The 23,825-nt window shown below is 37.6% G+C and overlaps 1 protein-coding gene across 3 annotated transcripts in view; it reads right to left on the reverse strand.

Moving 5' to 3' along the window:
* Positions 1-5,514: 5,514 nt before the first annotated feature.
* Positions 5,515-23,825, reverse strand: part of ntf3 (neurotrophin 3) — a 53,511-nt gene continuing 35,200 nt past the window's right edge. The window contains exons 2-3 of one of the 3 annotated variants that reach the window (XM_014018454.1): positions 22,873-23,036; positions 5,515-7,241 (exon numbers count right to left, since the gene is read on the reverse strand). In XM_014018454.1, the coding sequence (XP_013873908.1) occupies positions 6,351-7,241; positions 22,873-22,896 (915 nt within the window). In that variant the 5' untranslated portion in view covers positions 22,897-23,036 and the 3' untranslated portion in view covers positions 5,515-6,350. Of the gene's footprint in view, positions 7,242-22,426; positions 22,844-22,872; positions 23,037-23,825 lie in introns of those variants that run through there. The other 2 variants (XM_014018456.1, XM_014018455.1) reach the window with 2 other exon arrangements.

Here is a 23,825-nt window from a genome sequence, read left to right on the forward strand (position 1 = left end):
ATATAATATAATATATATTAAAAACAATAAGACAATTCTAAAGTCTGACCTATTAGTCAGTAGTACAAGCTACTGTATGTCAATTCACTAAAAATAAGATGTTTGTTCAAGTAAAAAGTATTGGAACACCCAGTACGTTTTAGTTTGTTACATTGTTAGTGATCTCTTTAAGCAGGATAAAATGACCTGCCAATATAGAAAAACTGTTCAGGTATAGTTTGAAGAACACTTCGGGTTTTCCAGTTCCCAATCTAAATAAGCATCTATGTGTTGTGTCACAAATGCTAAATGTGTTCATGAATAATGGCAGCTTAGGGAGATGTATAAAGCAATGTTCTTCAATAATGGGATTGTTGGTCTGGTCTTGCCCAAAAAAAAGAAAAAAGAAAAAAGAAAAACCTGCTAACAAAGTCTGTACAACATTTGTGTGTAGTAATTTGGCTCTAGCACAACTTCATCTTTCTTGATAGAACTGGAGTCAAATAAACCTTAAGGAATAAGTTATGCAGTAAGCAGTTGAAGTGAAGTTGTCACAGAAAAATCTTCTAATTATTGATGTGCTGGATGAGTTAGCATCCACAGATATGGATCTCCTTCCACCTGCATAGTTATAAAATGGGAAGAAACTTGTGACATGGGAGAGAATGGTAGCTGCATTCACATCAGCATCTCTAAACAGCTCAAAAACACCAGAAAAAAATTGCTAGATTTTTTGGTAGTTGCTTATTAAAACGTGAAAACGTGCTAAATATATCAAGTTGCTAAATTGACTACAATGTGTCCTGCAATCCAGCACCTGTCTCATGTCAGAGTTGTGTGTTAATTTAGTCATGCACTGTAGCTCAAATTATCATTCATTATCAAATTTTTATAATTATTGATCATACAGAGGGAAAAATCATTGTTCAAATATAATAGGTACTTTACATCTAGAATGGCTGATACATCTGCCTTGAGAGTGAACCTCATGCCTGCGTTGCAGTAAAGGACGTTTCAATGATGTGAAACATAAATCTGTTGATCTGTTTAATTACTCCGTGGTTTTCTTAAGGACAAAAAACTGAATTTTGAAAGCAAAAATTGAATTATAGAACTTAGTATTCCATGTGGGGGTGTCAGTGTATCTTTTGTCCATGTGCCTTTTAGTCATTTGATTTTTGTTTCAAAAACAGATACTGAAAAATGAAAATTGGATTCAATTTTCGTTATAAACTCCAAAAATTGAGACACGGTCCGTCTTTTAATTTTTGTCAAACCAGCAGTTTAGCATTTGTAGACGTTACGCATGGCTGTAGTAAACAGGAAGTAGAGGTTGCAAACTCGCAGGGACCACAGTCGGGGCAATGAAGAGAAGTTTTCAGGAATGTGTTGCTATCGGACAAGTTTTAATTATTCTGTCATTAAAATTAGTATTGATAATGTTACATGCTGTCTGGAGACAAAGAGAAAGAAATATAATTCTTGTGGTAATATCTGGAAAGTGGAAACAGCTGATCAGTTGTGAGGTAAACATTCAACACAAATGTTTCCACCGCTGCTTTTCCACAATTCTTTTATTAGAAAATCCAAAATCCACCTCAAGCAAGTGTAAAAACTTTTTTGCGAAGTTTTTCAAATTTTGCCATTTCTATCAACCTTTTCCAATGTGATACTTCAAAATGTGCACAAAAAATGTTGATGGAAACACAGCAACAGATACACAAACTATCAACTGACACCTATTAAAGAAATGTAAAACTAGTCAACTAGCTTGTATTTATTGTAGCTGCCTGGTTAGCTAGTTATAAAGTACAACATGTTTATTCATCCTGTCACTAGACAATTTAAAGAGGAACTAGATAAATGATTTTGAAATTAATCAGCCAGACTAGCTGTACCAATAAAAAATATGGTATGCAAGTTAAAGAAATGCTAACGTAGCTAGCTAGTGTTTATTTATTAGTTTAAATGCAGCTGCCTGGTATTAAAAAATTATTTAACTAGCTCCGACCTATCTGGCTTATAAAGACAATGCAAAACTTCTGATTTTAGGAAAATAAAAGTTTACCTGTTTTTGAAGCTTAAAATGAAAATTAAAGTAACCATTCATTTTTTTGTTTTTGAATACCATATTTCAATAGTTTCAAAGCAAATGAATTCAGTGTCAATTTAGCGAAATTAAGTTTCAAACCAATGCATCAGATTCAGTCTGAGCAGTTCAAATTTAGTTTCTGATGGCACAAGCTCCTTCCCATGTTAATGTAACAATCTCATTTGAAAAACAGGCGAATTTCCAAAGTACCGTGTGCATCAGAACAGAAGTGACCTTAATATTGCGTCATTCCAACAAAACCAAATATTTATTTCCAAAACTCTTTATTCTTGAAAACCAGACTATTTTCAAACAGCACAGTGTTATCAGTTCTCTTAAGTGTGATTTATTGCTTTGCCCCATATAAACCACAGAATACACAATAAATTTTAACTCTTAATACACAGACCTCAGTGCTCTATATTAACCTCTGAGACATTTATTATTAACTGATTCATACCGGGTGACCTTGTTTTTGCTTCAGTTTGGATATTCTGGTGTTACTGCTTTTTTGTCTGAGCAGATTTCTTGTTTTATTATTTTTATTCCAGTTTATATTTAATTTTAGGACTTAACTGGAACATACCAAAAGAAAGAGACTAAATATATGTATCAGACTAGTTTTAGGGTTTTATTTTAATGTCTACATTCAGTTTCATGTAATGCCTTTCCTCCTTCCTAATATTACATTCTATAACTAATAAGAGGTGCCACTGTGGAAAAAAAAACATCTTAGAGCTATGACATGAATTTAATTGAGCATAGAAGCTGCAAACAGAGGAAGTCATTTTGAGTCGTTCTGAATATTTCCTGCAACATTTCCACAGAGTCAGAACGGTCCTCTGCTGAGCAAGTGGCAGGATGTGAGGTAGCTGGAAAACTGAGCTCCACGTACAAAAGCACCACATGTTCACACTCTGAAACAATACTTTTTATATTGTTCGTTGTTTTCACCTTTGACCCCCACTTGATATATTGATGCTACATATGATATGGTTTGTTGTTGTTGTGCTGCAGTCTATTTTACAGTCTTAAAAGTGCTAATTGTCTTATTTAGAATCATGTTGGTAAATATGTTGCACATGTGATAATCATGACAAAAACATGTGTAAGTCTCTATATTTACATATTTTACTCAATGCATGTGACATTATTTCTAAACCAGTTTATTTCAAAAAGCTGCTGTGTGTGACGTAACGGGCTTGTCGTTTAGCCTTTTTTTGTTTATTGGGTTTATTTACTATCTTGTGATTCATGTGTTTAGTTTTTCTCACTTGTGTTTGCATTTTCCTCATGTGCCATTGTTCATCTATCCTCACTTACTTGTCAGCTCCTCAGTATTTTTTTCTCAGCCAGTCTTGCAACCCACATTCACCTGTTCACAGTTAGCCTGGCCCTTGCCTTCCTACGCAGCTCTGCTCAATTCTAGTTTCCCTTCTCTGCTCCGTCTGGGACTTCTCCCATTGAGATGGATTTCGCTGGCAGATTTTTAACCGGGCCAATCAGAGAGCAGAGCGTCAATTTTCTGCGCAAAGTCTCTTGTAGTTTATTTTACCTGGGCCAATCAGCAAACAGAAGGAGGAGTTTTGAATGACATCGATGTTCTGCGCAGTGTCTGCTAGTTAGTTTAGCATACGGCAGTGGAGGAAGTGAATGAAGCCAGTCGGTGTTGATAAGGCTTCCAAATTAAATTAAATTTGTCTGACAAAGCAGCAGCTCTCTCGTTTGGCTCAGTATATTCCTCCTCTCAGTAGGGTTGTTAACAGCACATGCAATTTCCGGTTAGCTTCTTAGCTTAGCCTCCGTCACAGCGACATACATCGCAGCCAACTGATCCAATCATTTTAAACTTCAGCAGAGGCCACGCCTCCTGCAGGAAACGCTTTTCTATGCATCAAGTCCAGACCCTTGTACGAAGCAAAGTGAAGGACAGGGTCTGGTTTAAACCAGGCTAGTTCGCAGTAATCAGTTCCGATCAATTCCTCATCAGCCCAGCTCCGTTTATTCTGCCTCCTTCCATCGCCGTTGTAGCAGTGCTTTATTATATTCATGCGTGTGGCATGAAGAGCATGCATTTTTTGGTAATAAACTAAGCTGATATTTAGTTTGTCAATGTGGGTTCTGGTCTACTACTGACCACAACAGGGCTGATATGATATTCTGATTGTATAAAATACCATAGTTTCACTGTATTACATTACTTAAGGCGAGATTTGAAAACTGACTACAGAAATACTCGTATTGCAACCAATTAGTATTGTGCACTGCAACATTTTTATTACACTGTAGCTATTTGTAAATGCATATCATACAGATTTACTAGAAACATTGCTTATCATTTTTTATTTATTTGTAGTTTTTTTAGAATTTGATGCACAGAGCAAAAGAACAGTCAAAATCGCCACAGTTGGCTAAATCCCTGTCAGAGAAAAAGACAGTTGAATAAAATGTGTTTGGTTTGGTGGGAGACCAGAGTAAAATATAGAAATAAAACAAGATAAATTTTGGTTAAAGTAATTATATTCATTGCACAGATCATCTGTTGGTTTGTTATTTATAAAGGAACACTGGGAGCCTGATGTTAGCTAATTAATTAGCTTTCACAATGAGCTATGCTAACAAGTATATCTTGATGTGGCAGCACGATGGATCAGTGGTTAGCACTGATGCCTCACAGCAGAAAGGTCCTCTTTTCTTTGTGCCAGTGTGGGTTTTCTCCGGGGACTCCGGTTTCCTTCCACAGACCAAAAAAGGTATAATAAGTTGCTTTCAGGCCTCCCTTGCAAAAGAAATCTGGATCTCAATGGGATTTGCCTGGTAAAATAAAAGCAAAATACAAATTTAAAAATGTGTTTGCAAAAACAATGTTACCTTAAAAAGGCTTGAGTGTCAATTATCTAAAGGCCAAATCCTGTCTGAGTGTTTTTTGTGACTGAAATCTTTTTAAAATGTTCTCTTCTTCAAATGTTCAAGAAAAATGTCCAGAAAACAGACAACCAATGAGTAATGCGAAAAGCTACTATGTAAAACCTGAATCTTGTTGAAAGCAGTTTAAATTATGGTGGTAAAATTTTGTGAATTTGAAACCGGGACATTGTTAAAAACTGTGGTAAACTCTGAAACCAAAATCCAGYCCATGCCTGGTGGGTACAGAGCACCTTTTAACACTGTGGTCCAACTGCATCTCCAGGTCCTGTTTCATCTGGATGTCAAAGCCAAACACAATTTTTAAAACTATTTTGTACTTCGTTTATATGATATTGTCATGTTTGAAACCGTGTCCAACAAAACTGCAAAATAAGCAGATCAAAGCAAATTTGGTAAAAAAAGAAAGATGTATTACTGAAAAAAAACACATTGCTATAACATATATATGATCTAATCTAACTAATCTTTGGCACCAACATAACTTGAAATAGTTAATGGGACATAAAATAGCTCTATCTTTTAGAAATATGGGTTTTATTCAATGGAAGAAACAAAAATTGCCAGTGATTCCATGTGACAGCAAAACGTAGTGAACAGTGTCCATGTGACAAGTGATAAGCCAAACAAATAAATTAATTTCTACTGGTCAAAGTCAGATATTACAAGCGAAAATTATGTTTTCTTTGTTAGAATTGCCTCCCAAAAGAATAAATGGACTAAATGGGCATCATAGTTGTTTTAAACGCAAAGACATTTTATGTTTTTCTAGAAACTGCATTTTGTTGGGATATCAGGATTTGATCATTTGGACAAGATAAGTCTGCTGCTCTAAAGTTCACCACTAACATTTACAGTAACTCTTGTTACCAAGTCTTTTCCTCACACCAGTCAAGGCACATATAGAGTCTCCCTGTGAAGCACCTTTTGCAGCCCTTGCTTTGTATTATAGTCTCAAAGTGAGTTTTCATGGTTTTTTTAATCCATTTTTATAACTTTTTTCAATAAATAACACAAATATATTTGTACATCATATATAGATAGATAAACATGTATCAACTACATGCATTTTATATAATTTAAATAATTTATATGAACAGTCCTCCCTCACACACACACATTTTCCCTCGCCTCGCCACCCACTCTCCAAGAGTTTGTCCATAACAGCTTGCAGCAGAATGATTTGAAATATTCTTTAAAAGGACCCGAGATTCCTTCAGGAGGAGTATCGTTTGTAGCTGAATGTTGCTGTTCACCAACCATGATGCATGATCCCATGGCAGGGAGCGCTGTGGAAGTAAAATCCCAAACAGGAAGTGGAATTCCAGAAAGGTAGCTCCCAGTGATGCTTTGCTTACGTCCTGTGACGTTTCCGTGACAAAGCACACACGCAGGACGTGTCGATGCGTATCCACCTCCATCCCACGGAGTTGCGAACCTGTGTCAGCGCTCGAACGTATGTCTGTGTAGTCTTGCACTGCGAGTTCCAGTTCTTATCATCGATTCCTCTGCAGCCCCCTTTGAAGGGCATGGGGGTCCGGCAGCGCGTCTCATAAAAGTACTGTTTGATTTCCTGCGTGGCACTGGTTTTAATTTTGGCCAGAACAGTCACAGACTGCTCCTTGTGGTCCACAGCCTGGGTTTTGTCTATCACCCAGTGGCTCTCGCTGTCACAGACAGAATATTCCCCGCGGTAGCTCCGGTGTTCAGCGTAGCGTTTCTTCCGTGTCTTGTTTCCCGCTGCGCCTCCGTCTGGTCGGATGCTCACGAAGTCATCCGCGAGGTACAGCGGTGGCGGCTGCAGAGGTAGCCGGTCACTCAGCAACACCCGAGGCGAGTTAAATCGTTTCTGCTTCCTGAGTAGATCTGAGTTCAGCAGCATCACTTGCTGCTCCGCCGCCGCGCCGTCTTTGCTCCCCCCGCTCCGACCCCCGGTTTCCCACTGGTCCTCGTCGCCCTGCTCCCTGAAAGGAAAGCTGTGGCTCAGGTGAGGAGGAAGGCTTTCCTGCAGCTCTGTGTCCCTGCCTTTCCCCTGCTGGCTATGGTTTCCCCTGGTTCTCCCTCTCGTCAGGTCAGCCTGAAGGAGCTGGATTATGAGGGAGTTTAAAGGGTCAGGGCTCGGCTGCTGCTGCCGATGCTGTTGTCCATGGCGACCGCTGCCCATGTTGGTTGCCTGGATACCATAGAGGTAAACAAGGACCGTCACATACAGCAGGATGGACATCACTAGATTCACCTGCAGGACCTGCAAACACAAAGGGAGAAGTGAGTTAGACGTGGAGAGAGAACATTTTCAAATGTTTACTGGGAGCGATTGAAGTGGACAAGCTTAATATATTTAGCACAAAAAGTTATGAAATTAGTGTTTGGTAGGTTATTTCTTTGTTGTGCTTCTTGGCAATAAATCTTATAGTTGGCACCTGATTGGCAGCTCAAAGTTCAAAACAAGAGTCAGTAGCAACATCAAAATAAGCTGTTTGGCAGAGAAGATTTGGCTAACTTTTCATGTGCGCAACCAACACACTGAGCTCTACTGCTCATCCTACAAATCCATGTTCCTTACAAATGTGGCATCATTTAAAAGAAAAATTACTGGACATAAGATTTATTGTCAAGAAGCATTGTTGCAACAAAGAAAGAATCAACCAAACACTCATTTTCTTACTTTTTGTCCTTAGTATATGGCATGGGGAAGATTTAGGTTGTGCAATTTGGAGACAAACTTTAAGCCACAATGCTGAGATGGTTTAAACCATGTGACAAACTGTTTGTATGCAGAAAATACAACATAGAGCTCAGTTATTGTTTGAGTATGACTGGTCCTTTGAGGGTCACCATAATGCTCATGTAGCAATCACTGAAAATGAGTTTGACTCTCCTGGTTTAGACGTGTGCAGAGAAGGAACAGAGGACATCCTGAACAAATGCTTTCTAAAGACGTGTCTCCACACACTTTTCAAGTCAGAGCAATCAGACATTGCAGCTGGTTTGTGTATTTCAAAGCAGCTGTGACTCAGGAGGAAGAGTCACTTGAAAGGTTGATGGTTTAATCCTGGCTGCTGCACAGTGTGTTGAAATGAACCCTGTATAGCCCCGAATTTGCGACTGAGTTTAGGTATTTCAAAGAACTCCCAGAGAGTAATAAGCACCATTACCATTACAGACCTATACAGTATGTTTGCTTTTGCACCACCAGGGGAACCCTGTGACCGTGCAATGTTTAGCCCACAGTGTCACGGCACCACATTCACCAATAACATCAATAGAGTTGTGGTTAAAGCAGAGTTTGAAAGGACGCAATAAACGTTTAAAAGAATGGAGACAGGAGCCAAGACTCCAGACAGATCAGTCTACTTTGTGCTAAACACCTTCATGTCTTAGCAGCCAACTACAACAGTTTCACAAATAACTTTTATTTTAGCAATGAGATTGCTGTTTTATTAAGTGATGAACGAACATTTAGTGCTTTATTTATTGAGCAATAACATCTCTATACACTACTTTAGAGACCCCAATGAGCCAAGTAAGTGCCTCTTCTGATTTAGGAGACCAAATCAAAGCTACTGTACACGTCATAATACCTGCAGAGCAAAAACCAGTAAAAGACTGAAAAACTTTGATTATAAAAATTGAGAAATTGTCCCCTGTTATTCAAAAGCACCTATGCTTGTGTGGCTGGATGGCACTATGTAAATGCACTCAGTTCACTTTTTTATACCGCATGTAAAAAATGTTTGGTAATTGAGGCTCGTCTGGTGTCACACTATAAAAGTCTTGTTGTCGAAAAGCTGAGAACCTCAAGCTTTATCTCTGTCAATAAACATAAATATGAGACACACCGCATGTGTACGACTCTCACTAAGCAAGCAGTCTTTATGGGAATTAACATGTTCCAGCTCGCACAACATACCTCCCTTTCATGAACACCTCAAAACTAGAAAGGAGACAATTTGACATTTTGCCCGCTAGCTGTAAAAGAGCTTGTTGACATTTCTGGCCTTGCTGTCTTAACCAGATTAAAGAAGTTTCTTTTTACATTTCTTTTTCCCTTAAATCATAAACATGAAGTAGTAAAATGTCCTGATGCATCTCAGTAATCCAGGTAGAAAAAAAAACAAAAAGAAAAATAAGTAGGGCCTCTGGATTGGGTTCTTCTTTAGTGAAACGTTTCGTCTCTCGTCCAAAAGACTTCTTCAGTCTGATGAGTTTCAGGTGAACTCAGCCTTATAAGCAATACCTGACTTATTGGTTTGGATGCTGTGGTTCTTTGGTGTTGTGTTATCTGTTTGTGGTTAGTGCAGGTGGGGCTCAAACGTCCCCTTGTTTTTGTCTTTTTTTCCCCCTCTTTGTGTTGTGTTGGTTATCGTTGGGGCCCTGATTCACACCTTTTGCTCACAGAAGGCTGAGTCATATTTGCAATTACAGCATTGTAGGAGGAGGACAACTGGACACAAAGGCCTCCACCTCTGTTTAATAGTGGATGTTTTTTTTCCACAAAGATGGCTTCCTTTACTCCTCTCTCAAACCAACGTTCCTCTCTATCAAGGATGAGAACATCTTCATCTCTGAAAGAGTGACCACTGGCCTGTAGATGAGTGTAAACTGCAGAGTCCTGACCCAGCGAAGTAGCTTGTCTGTGCTGGCTCATTCTTTTGAACAGTGGCTGTTTTGTTTCCCCAATGTATGACTGATCACAGTCCTCCTGACACTTAACAGCATATACTATATTACTCTGTTTTGGCCAGGGAACTGGATCTTTGGGGTGAACTAATCTTTGTCGTAACGTGTTTTGGGGTTTGAAAGCCACTGGGACATCATGATTAGAGAATAAACGTGTCAGTTTCTCTGAAACGCCCACCACATATCGAATGACGTCTGGTTTGGGTCTGGGTTAAGGGTCTTCATTTTCAGCTGGTTGTTGGGTGGAATCCAGTTTGGGTTTCTTGTCTGCTTTCAGAAATGCCCAGTCAGGATTATCGCACTGCTCCAGGGCCTGTCTTGTGTGTGACTTCTTTCTCTCTGGCTCCTGTGTTTGTGGGGACACTGTCTGCTCTGTGGTACAGAGTTCTGATGACTCCTAACTTGTTTCCAGTGGGTGATGGGAATCACCTGTAAAGGTGATGTCACCTGTAAAGGACATCAGAGCTCTCTTTCCCACCTCCTCCATGTTCAGGTTTTCAACAATAGGGGAAAGTGGGGAGCCCATAGCACACCCATGTTTCTACCTATTGTATTGCTTTCCATATGTGAAATAGGTTGATTCCAGGCACAGTTTCAGAAGTTGACACAGTTGTTCTGTGGAAAGAGTGGTTCTGCTGCTAAGGCAGGTGTCACACTACAAGAAAATCGGCCTATTTTTGCCCTTCTGACAATCTTAAGGAAATCCAGATGATCGTGATTGCTCTAAAGATAATCTGAGCAGATATTCCCACTGTGGGTGGTGAGTTAAGAGTGATCTATATTCAACATGTTTGGTTTTTTGGCCCGATATCAACAGTGTGTGTAGTGTTCACCCGAGCTCTCAGCCCGATGAATGAGACGTGTGGCCAATCAAAAAGTGAGGTGATGTAAACACGGAGGGGATTCCAAATACAGAAGACAAAAAACTGTCATGACTCAACAGAAAGTCTGCTGGATGTTAAAAGTCCTATGGAATTGTTTTTCCTCTGGTATACATCTGAATCATGAATGAAATATCTTTTCTTGTGTGGTGGGTTGTCTCTTGCTGTGTGGCTGTACACCACACACTGTAGGATCAAACCTGGTAGCTCCACGATTTTTTTTATCTTCACGTGTGAGCTCTCTCTGTCTTTGAAAATCGGCCGACTGGTTTAAAGTCTTGTAGTGTGACTCAGCCATTAGAGTAATGTCTGATTTTAATCTTACACAGACCACATCCATCGCCTTATCGACAGGAACGCACGTAAAGAGCGATGTGGCATCAAAGGAGACCATAGTTTCTGTGTGGACATTTCTGGTCCACACATTGCACTAACACTCTGTCAGCTGATATAATGCATAAAATGATGTCCCTTTGTTGGCCCAGATGTGGCTTGACAGAGGTGGTTCACGCATGGGCCAGCACAGCATAAACCACAACAGGGCCAATTGTGGTATTGACAGATTTGGCCCACAAACCAAACCAGGACCAGGCCAGTTGTTGGCWTTGACAGATTTGGCCCACAAACAAAACTATTACTGGGCCAGTTTTTGGCATTGACAGATTTGGCCACAAACCAAACCATTACTGGGCCAGTTTTTGGCATTGACAGATTTGGCCAAAAACAAAACCATTACTGGGCCAGTTGTTGGCGTTTACAGATTTGACCCACAAACAAAACCATTACTGGGCCAGTTGTTGCATTGACAGATTTGACCCACAAACAAAACCATGACCGGATCAGCTGTTGACATTGGACAACATAAAGAAAACCACAACCAAAAATACCTTATTCCTTCGCAATAAAAGCCATAAATAAATACAAAAATGTTTCTATATAAATGAAATTATTATCCTTCTTGAATCTTAAAGATCATCATAAATAAAAATGTTTGAAAAAAATCTGTTTTTAAAGCAAAGAAATCTGGATGCATCTTAAAATTTCTATTTTAATACCACAAAACCGTAGTGTATTATATAGTATAGTATTATATTGTAGTATATAGTATTATATAAACCATAGTATCATGCCAGTCTATTCCTGTTCTGTAGACACTTTCTGTTTAAAGTTTTATATGTTGAAAATATTGTCAGTAATGTCACTAACACTTATTCACTTCAAATTCTACATCACTTTCACATCAGTTTGCTGAATATAAAACCACATCCTGCAGCTTGTTAGCATAGCATCCTGACCAAACATAACAAAATCCATGTGTTAATTTCGACTTCTCTGCTGCCTATTGAAACCATTTCTTTCTTAGAAATCCATGGAATTTGCTTCAAGTTAGCATATTTTTGTTCCCTGACTTTTTTGTAATTAATACAACCAGACATTTTTCAAAAGCAGAAACTCATTTCAGAACCAAGTCAAGCATAACAATCTTGGATAAATGTCAAATTTCTACAAATTTACAAATTGAAAATGTCTCAGAATTTGAAGCATTTTCCATGGAAAAATTTTAGTTCACCAAAATGCCAAATAAATAAAATGTCACCAACAACATTAAATAACTAAATTATTAAAGAACTAAGGTATGTGACAAAATGAAAAATCAACACAGAAAACCTAGCAGTGGTGATTTCAGCTGAGTTTTAAGAGAAATATGCTGCTACTGGATGCGAGATGGAACGAACTAACAAAATAACAAATGGAGGATTTTGAGCTTTTTTTATTCAAACTAGATGCAGTTATTGAAATGCTGCTCAGCTTCTTCTCCTGATATTTATGTTGTAGAAATAAAACACAGGAATGGTCTATAAATTATTATAGTAAAAAAAACATAAGCTACTTAAAAGCAATCATTAAACAACTGCGCACATTAAAGCAGGCCACTGGTATCTGGAAACATTACATATCACTGCAAACATTTCATTAAAGAAAAAAATATATTTCTCATAGCAGAATTTATCATAAATATTATTTAAACTGGAAACTGGCTGCATAAAATCTGAGTTAGTGTAAAAACAAATTGAATGTTTTAAACAAAGACACTTAAAATAGATTCTGTACAACATTGATCATGTTTCAGTACTGTATCCATTAAACGACTAAATGTTTTAATTTTCAGTCAGTGGAAAATTTATTTAAAAATGGTTTCCTGGGTTTGGTTTTAAAATAAGACTGTGAAAATGGCATATGGTGAAACAAGTTCATTTCTCCTACTGAAGCCGTAATCACGTCCATTAAAACCCTCGGTGCAGTTTATGATGCCAACAGTCTCAAAAGATAACGAGGCATTGTGGTGAAACATGAGTCTGATGAATGCCAAATGACCGGGTTATAAAATATACTGTATTGGTTCACAGCCAAACATCTGTGTTAAGGCATACAGAAATTGTGAAAATGTTATGAGCAATAATATCTGACTGATTGTAGATAGTGCTATAAATGACCTCAGTTTGGAGAAACAGAGCTCAATTCTGCCCAGACTAATCGGCTAATCAGAGCAGGGCCAAGGTCCAAAGTGAGTGACCAGTGCCATTTTTAAACAGCTCCAGTCTAATGAGGTCAAAGCAGTTCAAACAATTTCCATTTTATAAACTTTTACACTGTCATCAGTTTGCATGACAAGCCACTTTTTTTCTGCAAAAACGACCATATGGGTCGTTTTTACATTTACAAATAAGTGTCGAATTTTCTATGAATAACCACAAATGCTAACGTTAATTTGACTGCAATGTTCAGGTTTAAAAATAACTTTTGCACAAATCCCTTTGATCTTAATGCAGCTCAGACTTAGCCATTAGCTCATCTGTTTGGTGAGAAATTTAACTGTTTCTTCAACAGGATTCTTCAACTATCTGATTCTACACATAGCGTTGTTGGTTTCACACTACAGTCCGGTAACTTCCTTGAGTTCCTCAAGACCTGTTTGCCTTCTGGGTCTTCTACCTCCATGATAGCTTTATGCTTTAAAATCCTTCTTTTCTATTTTAAATCACTTCCAATGATCACTGTCCACTCCACCATGTTCCAATAAAGACAAAAAACCTGCAGAACTGTGGGTTTTTGGGACTGATTAACTGGAAATCTAAGACCACTTTTAGTAGTTCCACAGCCAACACTGTGAGGTAATGGCTCAGAAGACATAATTGGGAATGTGGAAAACTGAACAGATTAAAAATATGACCCAAACACATAAAGACATCTATGCAGCACAGGGAGAGACTAAATTAAACTTTTCTGCACTCCTGTGGTCTTTTTTAGCACTTTTTTCACAGTAGCAACTTGGCTCTCTAAGGCTTTTTCACTAGTCAGAACATACTTCTCTGTGGGTCCAAGTGTACCATGTTGGCCTGAAAATGCAACGTCAGAAGACTGTTGGTCACTGATTGGTTAGGGGGTGGAGTCACTGGTCGAGCTACTCAACAGTCATGTCCTCCATTGTTGTGCTGTATATCTTTTCATGGTCTTCTTCTACTATGTTTAATGGTGGCTGCCAATTAGCTTAATGTAGCATAACCACCAGCTGCTAAGGCATGTGGCATCAATTTTCAGGCTCTGGGGCCGCCCAACTTTACAAAGAACCCACCCACTAGAGCTGTTATTGAAGTGTAAAGGAAAACCACTCGAACCGTGCCAAATAAGTTCATTTTGTAAAGAGTTAAGCCAAGTTGAACCGTGCTGTAGAGACGCTAGTGGAAAATGACCACTAGATACTCCAAGTACACAACAAAATGTATTAAACTACTAAAAACGTGTATTCTGCATATGTCTCCTTTAATAAAACTCAGTTATACTGATGCATAGGTTGTTGTGTTTTCGTCTAAGAACAGACCTAATAAAGGTGGTCTCACAGCCACATTTCACTTTTGGTCCAAATTTTCTCCTTTTCTGGTACTACAGGAATTGTTTTTGAAACAGTCCTGAAACATTTCTGAAATGATGCTTATAATTTTATACGCTGGGCTTCCAACAACTAATTTGTAAAGATGTAACACAGAAGAAATTCTTCCTGCAGCTGGTAAAAATAAACTCATTTGGTTAAAACGACGTGAACGTTAAACAAACAGTTTAACAGAACATGGTCTGTGATCCATAGCATGCTGGCTCCCCTCATCAGCACATGTAAAATGCAGATGCAGTTAATAGTTGACAGAGCAGGTCAGGACAAGAAGAAACATCTAAAGCCTCTGGGAACATTCAGTGGATTATTCACATTCATCTACAAGTCAAACAAAAAAATCCACTTTCTTTTTGTTCAGGACAGGAAACCGTCAACTCGTCTTTTGAGTTTTAAAAATGTCATCGGGATCTAATATTCTGACCTGTTTACAAGAAGCATGCTGCGTTTGTCACCCTTGCGCATCACTCTTAAATGGATAATTGTTCCAAGGAAATAAAGTCTTCATGTGATTTTCAGATGGGTCCTGAAAATAGAGCTGTAAAAAACCGGAATGCAGAGTTTGGGGGGCTTTTTAAAATACAAATCCTCGTCTGATTTCAACTAATTTGCCATGAATGTTGGTTAAATGTTTTTTAGCATTCTCTGTGGCAGGGAAGCAATGTCCTACTTTAGACGGAGGCTGAAAACTGTCCAAAACTTTGTCTAAATGATAAATGTAACAATAAATCAATGTTGACGTAAAAAATCTTAACTTTTGGCTCCTGACACTCACATGAGAAAAACAAGGATTTGTTCTGGTTACTAATGAGTGATTATTTCATTAGAGAGGCTTTCTTTCTTCACGTACATAAGTGAAAAATGAGGGTTGTGCTGCGAGATGCAGAAACTAGAAAAGGAGTTTTCAAGTAATTTTCAGAATCAAGCAAACCTCAGCTGACCTTTATCTTAATTAGCTTTTTTTTAAACCAATCAAAGAAAACATGTCGAACACAGCCAGCTTGTACATCTTTTGCAGATATGTTGTTGCCATACAAACAAAAGAAAACAGATTTGTGTGGAGTTTTATTTACCCAGCATGATCACCTACAGAAGCTGAGAGAGGACAAGCTTAGACATTTGTTTTTATGGCGTTATCTTGTGACAACAGAGCTGCCAGAGGTTCCGGTTCCTGGTCCTTGAGGCCCACTGTCCTGCCTGTTTTTAAGGTGTTTCTCTGCTTTAACGCATCTGTTTCAAATCTACAATTTTCTAGTCAGAAAGTCATCAAGTTTAGCAGAATCACTCAGGTGTTGAAGCAGGGAGACCTCTAAAGCATGCAGAGACAGTGGGCCATCACTCTGTAATGGAATGATACTTGTTAGGTCAGGTTAAAAGATAGTCAACTGACCCAATGACATCAGCTTTACTGTGTTTTACTCTGTTCTTTATCTTTCTTTCTTTTGGTCTTGGAGTGACATCATGATCTGATCTGTATGATGAAACAGTATTTTCAAAGTTAGCCATTAGAACTGACTGTTAGCATAGATCTTAACAGACAGCCTGATGGCTCTGTGTTAAATTTTGTGTTCTTGTTTATTGCAATAAACAACCTCAGCTGACTGTTGTACAAAGTGCCTTTATTCTTTGAATCACGTATTTCTGTTCTTGTTAAACAGATATTTCCACAACAACTCCTTCCAGCTTTCCCTCAACTCTGAGCGTTTCCTTTGTCTTTCCAAGGAAAGGTGCTATATGATATGTGTTGGTGCTTTCATAATGAAGAGGAGTGTTCAGTTACACGGTGATACATTTGAACCACTTTGGACATTTACCTGTATCTTGACCCTCAAAAATCTGTAATTTTCCCCAATAATATTCACTCACACACACCACAAATCTTTCACAGACGGTGTTGAGAAGGGACGAGTGTGGCTGCTCTGAGAACAAAATGACACTAGTTTCRTCACACAACTTCACTGATTTCATAGCTTAGAATTTATAGTGCCTTTATAGTGGTGCTTTGGACTCAAAACTCCCTTCTTCAGCTTCATCCGGGTTACCTGTGGTTTCCTGGCTGTGACACTGGTTAATAAGCCTATTTAAGGACAATCTCCTAACAGAACCAGTTAAAACAAAATAATTTGTTGCCTACTAAAATTTTCAAAATTGAGGCAGCACATTTCCATTGGAAAGTTCTCATTTATTAGCTGACCTGGACTGCACATTCCCATATCCAGTGACTGAACTGAAAGCACATTTTTCTGTTTGGTGAGTAACATGCACACTTTGGAACTACAATATGTTATTATCAAGTACAAATCAAATCTTTCAAATTAGTTTAATATATCATCATTAGTCTCAAAGCNTAGTTATTTTCATATAATTAAAAACAGATTCTTGTTTAATAATCAAATCGTCCTCACTGACATAATTGTTGGCTCCACATTAATGAAGTGGAAAGTCAGCGCAGGAAAAGTGGAATAAAAATTTGGGATTAAAGGATGAAGAAAGCAAAACAAAGTGTGACAGGTGTAAATCTTATAATAATAGTGTAATCCCTTTGGACAGTTGATGTATTCTTTGTGAGCTTTGAGCTGCAGAGACTTTGGAAAAGTTGGATCAGTCTAYGTACAAATTTAAAAACATTTTAGTTTTGGTTCAGCTGACAGTTMCCTGGTCTGTGCAAAATACTTTAATGTACATATATGAAATATGGTGTGAAAATGTCTCATGGCACCTTATTRTACAGGAAGTCGTCCATTTTAAATRAAATTGCAATTATCACGCCAAACAATGTTTTGTCTTCAAATTTGAGCATATCAGTTTGAAATTTGATACTTGACAAAATTATGCACAAAAGTTGTAAACATTTTTTTAAATCCTGATGCTTTGGGCATGGGATTCTTTCAAGCGCACCAGATTTGATAACAAATGAGATGTTGGGGATATCACCATTTTCCCTCTCTTGGAAGGTAATTTGTGGCTTTTTGTTCACATATTTGATATTTGGGCTCCACCGATTAGTGCAAACTAACTGAAATGCAGCATAATTAAACATACAAGTTCCAAACATAAAGGAAAAAGAATTGAAACTAWACTAAATGTTGAAAGTTACTCACAGATTGTAAAATATGTATTCATATGGAACTGTATAACCCCTTGCAGGTACAGAGCACCAATGTCAGAAATGGTAGGAGGGTTTTAAAGATACAGAGGCCAATTTCAAGGCAGTTAGAAATTAATTTTTGATATATACAGCATTTTCATAACAACTGAAGTAACATAGTTACTTATGCCTGGAAAATACATAATACCCCCAGCTGTCGAGGCAGGCAATTCTACTTTCAAAACCTGAAACAAACACTGGAGGCAAGGATCAGAAGCTGGTAGAACTATGCTCCACTGACTCAGACACAACACAGAAGAAGCAAACATGTTAAAGGGCGACACTTGYGAACAAATGACAAACACCTGGGGAGACAAGGTGAGAGTGGGCGTGGCAGGYGCCGGTACTGACTGAGGAGAAAAAGGACTGAATGAAAGGTAAGACACAAGTAAAATAACACAAAGATAATAGACCACAAAGGAATGAAGAACAAACTCTTAGAACAAATAGAAAAACTGGTTCTCACTGTTGATCACTCATTCATCCAAATTAAACGCGTTGGAGCAGAGAAACCTCTAAAATATGCAGGATAGTGAACCTCAGGAACCAGGATTGGACACCCCTGTCTTTTCAGATTTAGTCACCACRTATTGTCATATTTTGAGTCTGAAARTCTGAGGTGTCTTCATTCCCRTCTCCTCCCACTTTATGCCCATTTTAGACTAATCCATAGCATCTGCTTCTTTATGGTAAAACATGGATGCCCTTTTAAACTTGTTTGGGTTTAAACATTAGACGTGTTAATAAAACAGTTTGTTTATTTGGGACATTGTGCTCACCGTGAGACACTTTAATAACATTTAGAGTCGATAGAACATTTAATTGAYTTTGGATGTCTTTAATCTTTGCAGTCTAAGAGGGAGCCATCCATCACAAAACAAGTCAAATAAGATTTTTTTTGGGTCAGAGCTGAATGATTAGGGAAATTATCTTCGAAGACTTTGTTGACATGAAAAGAAGATTTGAAAAATTGGACTTGTATTTTTAGAAGTTTGCAAACTCTTGGCACTTCGCCCGAAATCTACTTACAGGGCTTTTACATAAGGCTCAGCTCCGAACTGCACTCCTTCAAACAATTTTTCATCTTTTTTCAGTCTACATCGGTTCCTACAGATCTACATTTTTACTCTTATTTTTCCTCTTTTTCATAAACTCTCTTAATTCAGTTGTTTTSTCATCTGTGGTCAAAGCCCTACAGACCAGGCTTATCTCCTACATCCACCAGAAAATAATCTTGTTGAATGTTTTGGGACATTATTAAAATTCCTACATCTTGTCAAAATGGAGGCACACCTGTTTGGGCCAACATCACTGTGCTGAGTGTCAACACACAGGACCRGCTCTAGATTTCAGGTGGCCTCCCTTGTGTGATTTTTATTTTTTCCCATTTGTGGCGCCTCCAAGATTGACAGAGCATTTAGCACTTGCCTGTACTGCCTATGTGACGGGCCAGCCCTGCCGACACATGGCTACCTGGAATGATTTCAAGTCACTAATTCTGCCCATGGTGAGTGATTTCCAATTAACTCTTGGCTCTTTAAGCTCAATTATGGAGGCTTAAGGTTCTTCTTGATCACTGCGTTCCTTTCGGGAACATTGTCCAGTACTCTTGTCCCAAACACAAGGTTAAATTAGTCCAGGTTGTTTTTATTTATTGTACAGTGATGGTGGAACAAGTGGAAAATGCAATCAGAGTGAATGCCCTGTACGTTCAAGGATTTCTTTAAGACTCAGGTTTGAAGAGAGACGATGTACCATATGGCTCTGTTACAGAACTGCATCTCGGTGAGATGCTCAACTACCAGCTTCACACCTTTTGAGCTTTTAACACCTGACTGATGGGATTGATGTTGATAATCAGCCTCAGGGTGGCAACGTCTTAGCAGGAGCACATGCAGGTTTCCTGTCCTCRTCACACCACAGTGGTATGACATTTATGTGTTTTTTTTATGTGTTGTCAAACGATGAACACATGCCAGCAGTCACTTTGAAGAACCTGTTATTCTGAAGGTGTTCCGGGGCCCTTATTTGCCTCAACGTGACCCTGGGACAGTGTCACTCAGTTTGCACACTGATGCTGTAATAAATTACTGATTACTGAGTATTTAAACACAGATGTAGCTACAATTTATTTACCTTTATCAATTATTTTAGTAGTAGTAGTAGTAGTAGTAGTAGTAGTAGTAGTAGTAGTAGTAGTAGTATTTTAGTTTTAACATCATCTCCCAGATTATTCCGCAATCTCACTCCTTGAATTGAGGTGCACCGTTCTTTCAAACATGTTCTAAATTTAGGTTTCATGAACATCTCTATTCCCTGTAGATTAGAACAGCTCTCTCTCTCTTCGCAAAGTTTATCTGAATGTTTAAAGGTAATGTGTTTTGGTGTGCTTTATACATAACTAACAAATGTTATAATCAGCCAAAGCATAGAATTTCAATAATTTCAGTTTACAAAATAATATATTAGATGGATAGTGATAGATTTTTTTGAGTGATAACTCTTATAGCCCTTTTCTGCCAAACAAAAACAGGATTTGTAACATAGTCTTACATGCTTTATCCCATGCCTCAACACAATAGACCAAGTTCCTGGTTAATGTGTTCTATAACATATACAGAGCTTTATCATTACACAAGTCCCTTACTTTGTAAAGCAATGCAATAGATTTAACTAGTTTTATTAAGTAATTTAAATGAGGTTTCCATGTCAGTTTCTCATCAATAACACCCAAAAACTTTACCTCATTGACTCTACCAATCTCCACACCATCAACTCTAAATGGAATATTAACAGTTCTTTGTCTCTTCGTAAATGTCATATAATTAGTTTTGTCCAAATTTAATGATAATTTGTTGAATTTAAACTAGGTTTGTATTTTCACAAGTTCTGCTTTCATTTTCTCTAACATTCATTCTTTACCCAAATAAAAAAATATGGTATCATCAGCAAACAAAACACATTTAAATAATCCTGACACACTGACCAAGTCATTCACATATAGGATAAATAGTTTTGGGCCAAGTAAAAAACCATGAGGAACTCCACGTGATTCCACATTGTTCAGGTCTGACATAATGTACTTGTACAAACTGTTTCCTTTTATCCAAATAACTAGATATCCATTGTAATGGTCCTCTAATCCCATGTTTATATAGTTTTTCAAGGAAAATGCTGTGGTCAATCATGTCGAATGCTTTCTTTAAATCAACATAAATACTAGCGCAAAATTATTTTTGATCTATAGCATTTGTTATTTGTTCTGTCAGTTCCATGAGAGCCATTGAAGTAGAGTTATTGGCTCTAAATACATATTGACTGCTACTTTAAATATTATATTTAATGATGAATTGATCTAATCTGATCACAAATAACTTCTCTAAGATTTTTGAGAACTGTGGTAAAAAGGATATTGGTCTGTAATTACTAAGTATACATTTCTCACCATTTTTATAAATGGGAATCACCTTGGCTATTTTCATATTGTTTGGAAATATTCCAGTTGAAAATGAGAAATTGCATACATATGTAAAGGGTTTAATAACATAACACATTATTTCCTTAACAAACATCATGTCCATGTCCATCCAATCTTTTGACCTGTTATCCGAAATTTCTTTTKACAACACTCATTATTTTTTTCCTCATCAGTTTCACCAAGAAAGATGCTGTTTGCACAACTTCKGATTGAGTCACGTCATTATCAGCTTTTGGTATTTGAGCAGCAAGACTTGGACCAGCATTAACATAACAATGATTAAATTCTTTAGCTATTTCACTTGGATCATATTTTTCCTTATTATCTTTTACAAAGTATTGTGAAATACCTGATTGTAGCTTATGTTTTTTAAAACATTCATTACTCCCCATGTTGCTTTTGTGTCGCCATTACATTTGCTTAATAAATTACTGTAATATTCTTTTTGTTTTTTTGTAATACATATTCATTTATTTTTATAGTCCTTGTATCTGTCTTCTGCTTCTTTTGTTCTTAATTTTAAGAAAGATAAATACAAATCGTTCTTTTTTTACAGGCATTTCTCAACCCTTTGGTCATCCTTGTCAACAACATCTTTCTTATCAAAATTTTTCTTCATACAAACTTCCCAAAGTATTCATGAATGAATCATATGCTTTGTTGACATTGTAGGAAAAATGTGCGTTGTTCAAAATGGTAAGTCTGAATAAACATAAATCSGCTGGATTTCTTCTTTAAAACTTTATTCGCAATCTTCTGACTCCAATCAGGTACAGCACTCAGCACACAGGCCTCAGTGTRAGACCTTGAGCTAAATCAAAACAAAACACARGAGCCCTGTTCTAAAGCAGAGACTCTGCCAAACACTGACAACTTCTTTTWACYATAATAATGAATTGAGCTTATAATGTTCATCTCTTCCTGGCTACACCTCTGGAGATGTTACCTTTTATGTCAGACGTAGAACGTAACTCAATTTTATTTAGGCTAAAAGAAAGAACACATGATAAGACACACACCAACTCTTTGTCTGCTTTAACTTAAAGGCTGAAATGWTCAAAAAGTATAAAAAATGATACTGCATCTAATCAATGAATTAGTTACAAAATTTCCTTCAACTCCCTMTKTTTTGACAAACAAAATATGTCAAAACTATAAGGAATTTTTACGAAAACTTTATAACRAGAAGCTATWACACCTATTATCACATCAGGATATTTCTAAACATTTACCAACCCCAGCAATTCAATCAGTGTTTGCATCTCACCCCGTGGTGCATCCTCTGATGTAATTTCACCTGAAGCAACTCGAGCAACTCGAGCAACTCGAGCGTATTTTCTGTGTCTTGTTTTCAGTCCAGATGTGATGACCTCCTCTCTGCTTGAATATTGTTCCAAATCATCCACTCTTCTTTCCAGTTCAGATATTCTCTTGTCTTTCTCCTGCACCATCAGTTTCAATATCTTAACTTCTTCCATCAGGCTGATCATCTTTTCCTGCTGTGAATATTAGAGAAGTCTACAGAAGAATGGAATTYACTTGGTTCCCCACCAAATATTTGGAGATAAAAAAACATCACTGCCAATAAGTGCACTTATTTGTTATTTATATGCAAATGTCATTTAAGCTGGTATCGACACAAGTCTTATCATGCCTTTTTTTTCTTGGGATTCTGTGCAGGCATTTGTCAAATGTTCGCCGAGCGACTACTGAATGAATCAGCAGGTATTTGTGTGTACACACCTCTGCTTTCTCCTGCACTCTCATGATTATAGGTGTGCATGCCCTTGTCACTGGTTGTTCCTGTGGGTACGTCAGGTTATGTCGGGCAGGGTAACCACAGTACAGCGAGCCAATTCAGAGAACGTTAAAAACCAGCCTTATCTCCTGAAGGAAACCATGACAACCTGCAATCAAACAGATTATAAGTTACATTAAAATGGCACATGCCTTACGGATATGTCACCTAAGAGTGGTTTTCATGTATCTAAATCAATGGAATGAAGAAGAATTGGATATTTGGTGTGTTTGCATWTAAAGCATGCAGTAAAAGCTGGTTTCCTGTCAACTCTAAAAGCTACATAACATCTATAAAATCATGTTTCCTGATCCAAGTTTTTTTAATCTGTGGGTTATTTTCTCTGTTTATCTACAAAMAGAGAGAGTAAATACATCCCAGCAGGGAACGAGATGACATCATAGGAGAAATACTTCAAAACTTTCACTGCCTCACTCAACAGGCTTTAAAATTCCAAATTAGTTTTACATTCACCACTGTAAAGATATATTCAGCCTTTATATAAAGGTACTGCTAATAATTCATCCAATCATTAGACAGTTTAGTGGGAATAAACAGTTTTGACTCCATTGCACAGTCGTTTTAGTTCAACTTAATTATCTTTARGTAAACATGTGCATTATTGTATTCATGCACCGTGCACAGGCTGCCTGTTGGAACCTGAGTAAACACAGAGCAGGCGTGTCAAACTTAGTTACACAAGCGGACAAAATTCAAAAGGACAAAATTCAAAACCGGGTCCAGGCCGAGGGCGGATTTCTGTCAAGAATTGTTGAAAAACAATTATCTATAACAAATTTTCCTGTATGTCCTATTGGACAAAGAAAACATTTGGTCTTCATTAATCTCTACTAGGGCTGTGTATTAGCAAGACTTTGGTGATGTGATACGTATCACA

Source organism: Austrofundulus limnaeus, unplaced genomic scaffold, assembly GCF_001266775.1.
Source record: "Austrofundulus limnaeus strain Quisiro unplaced genomic scaffold, Austrofundulus_limnaeus-1.0 Scaffold193, whole genome shotgun sequence".
NCBI classification, from domain to species: domain Eukaryota; kingdom Metazoa; phylum Chordata; class Actinopteri; order Cyprinodontiformes; family Rivulidae; genus Austrofundulus; species Austrofundulus limnaeus.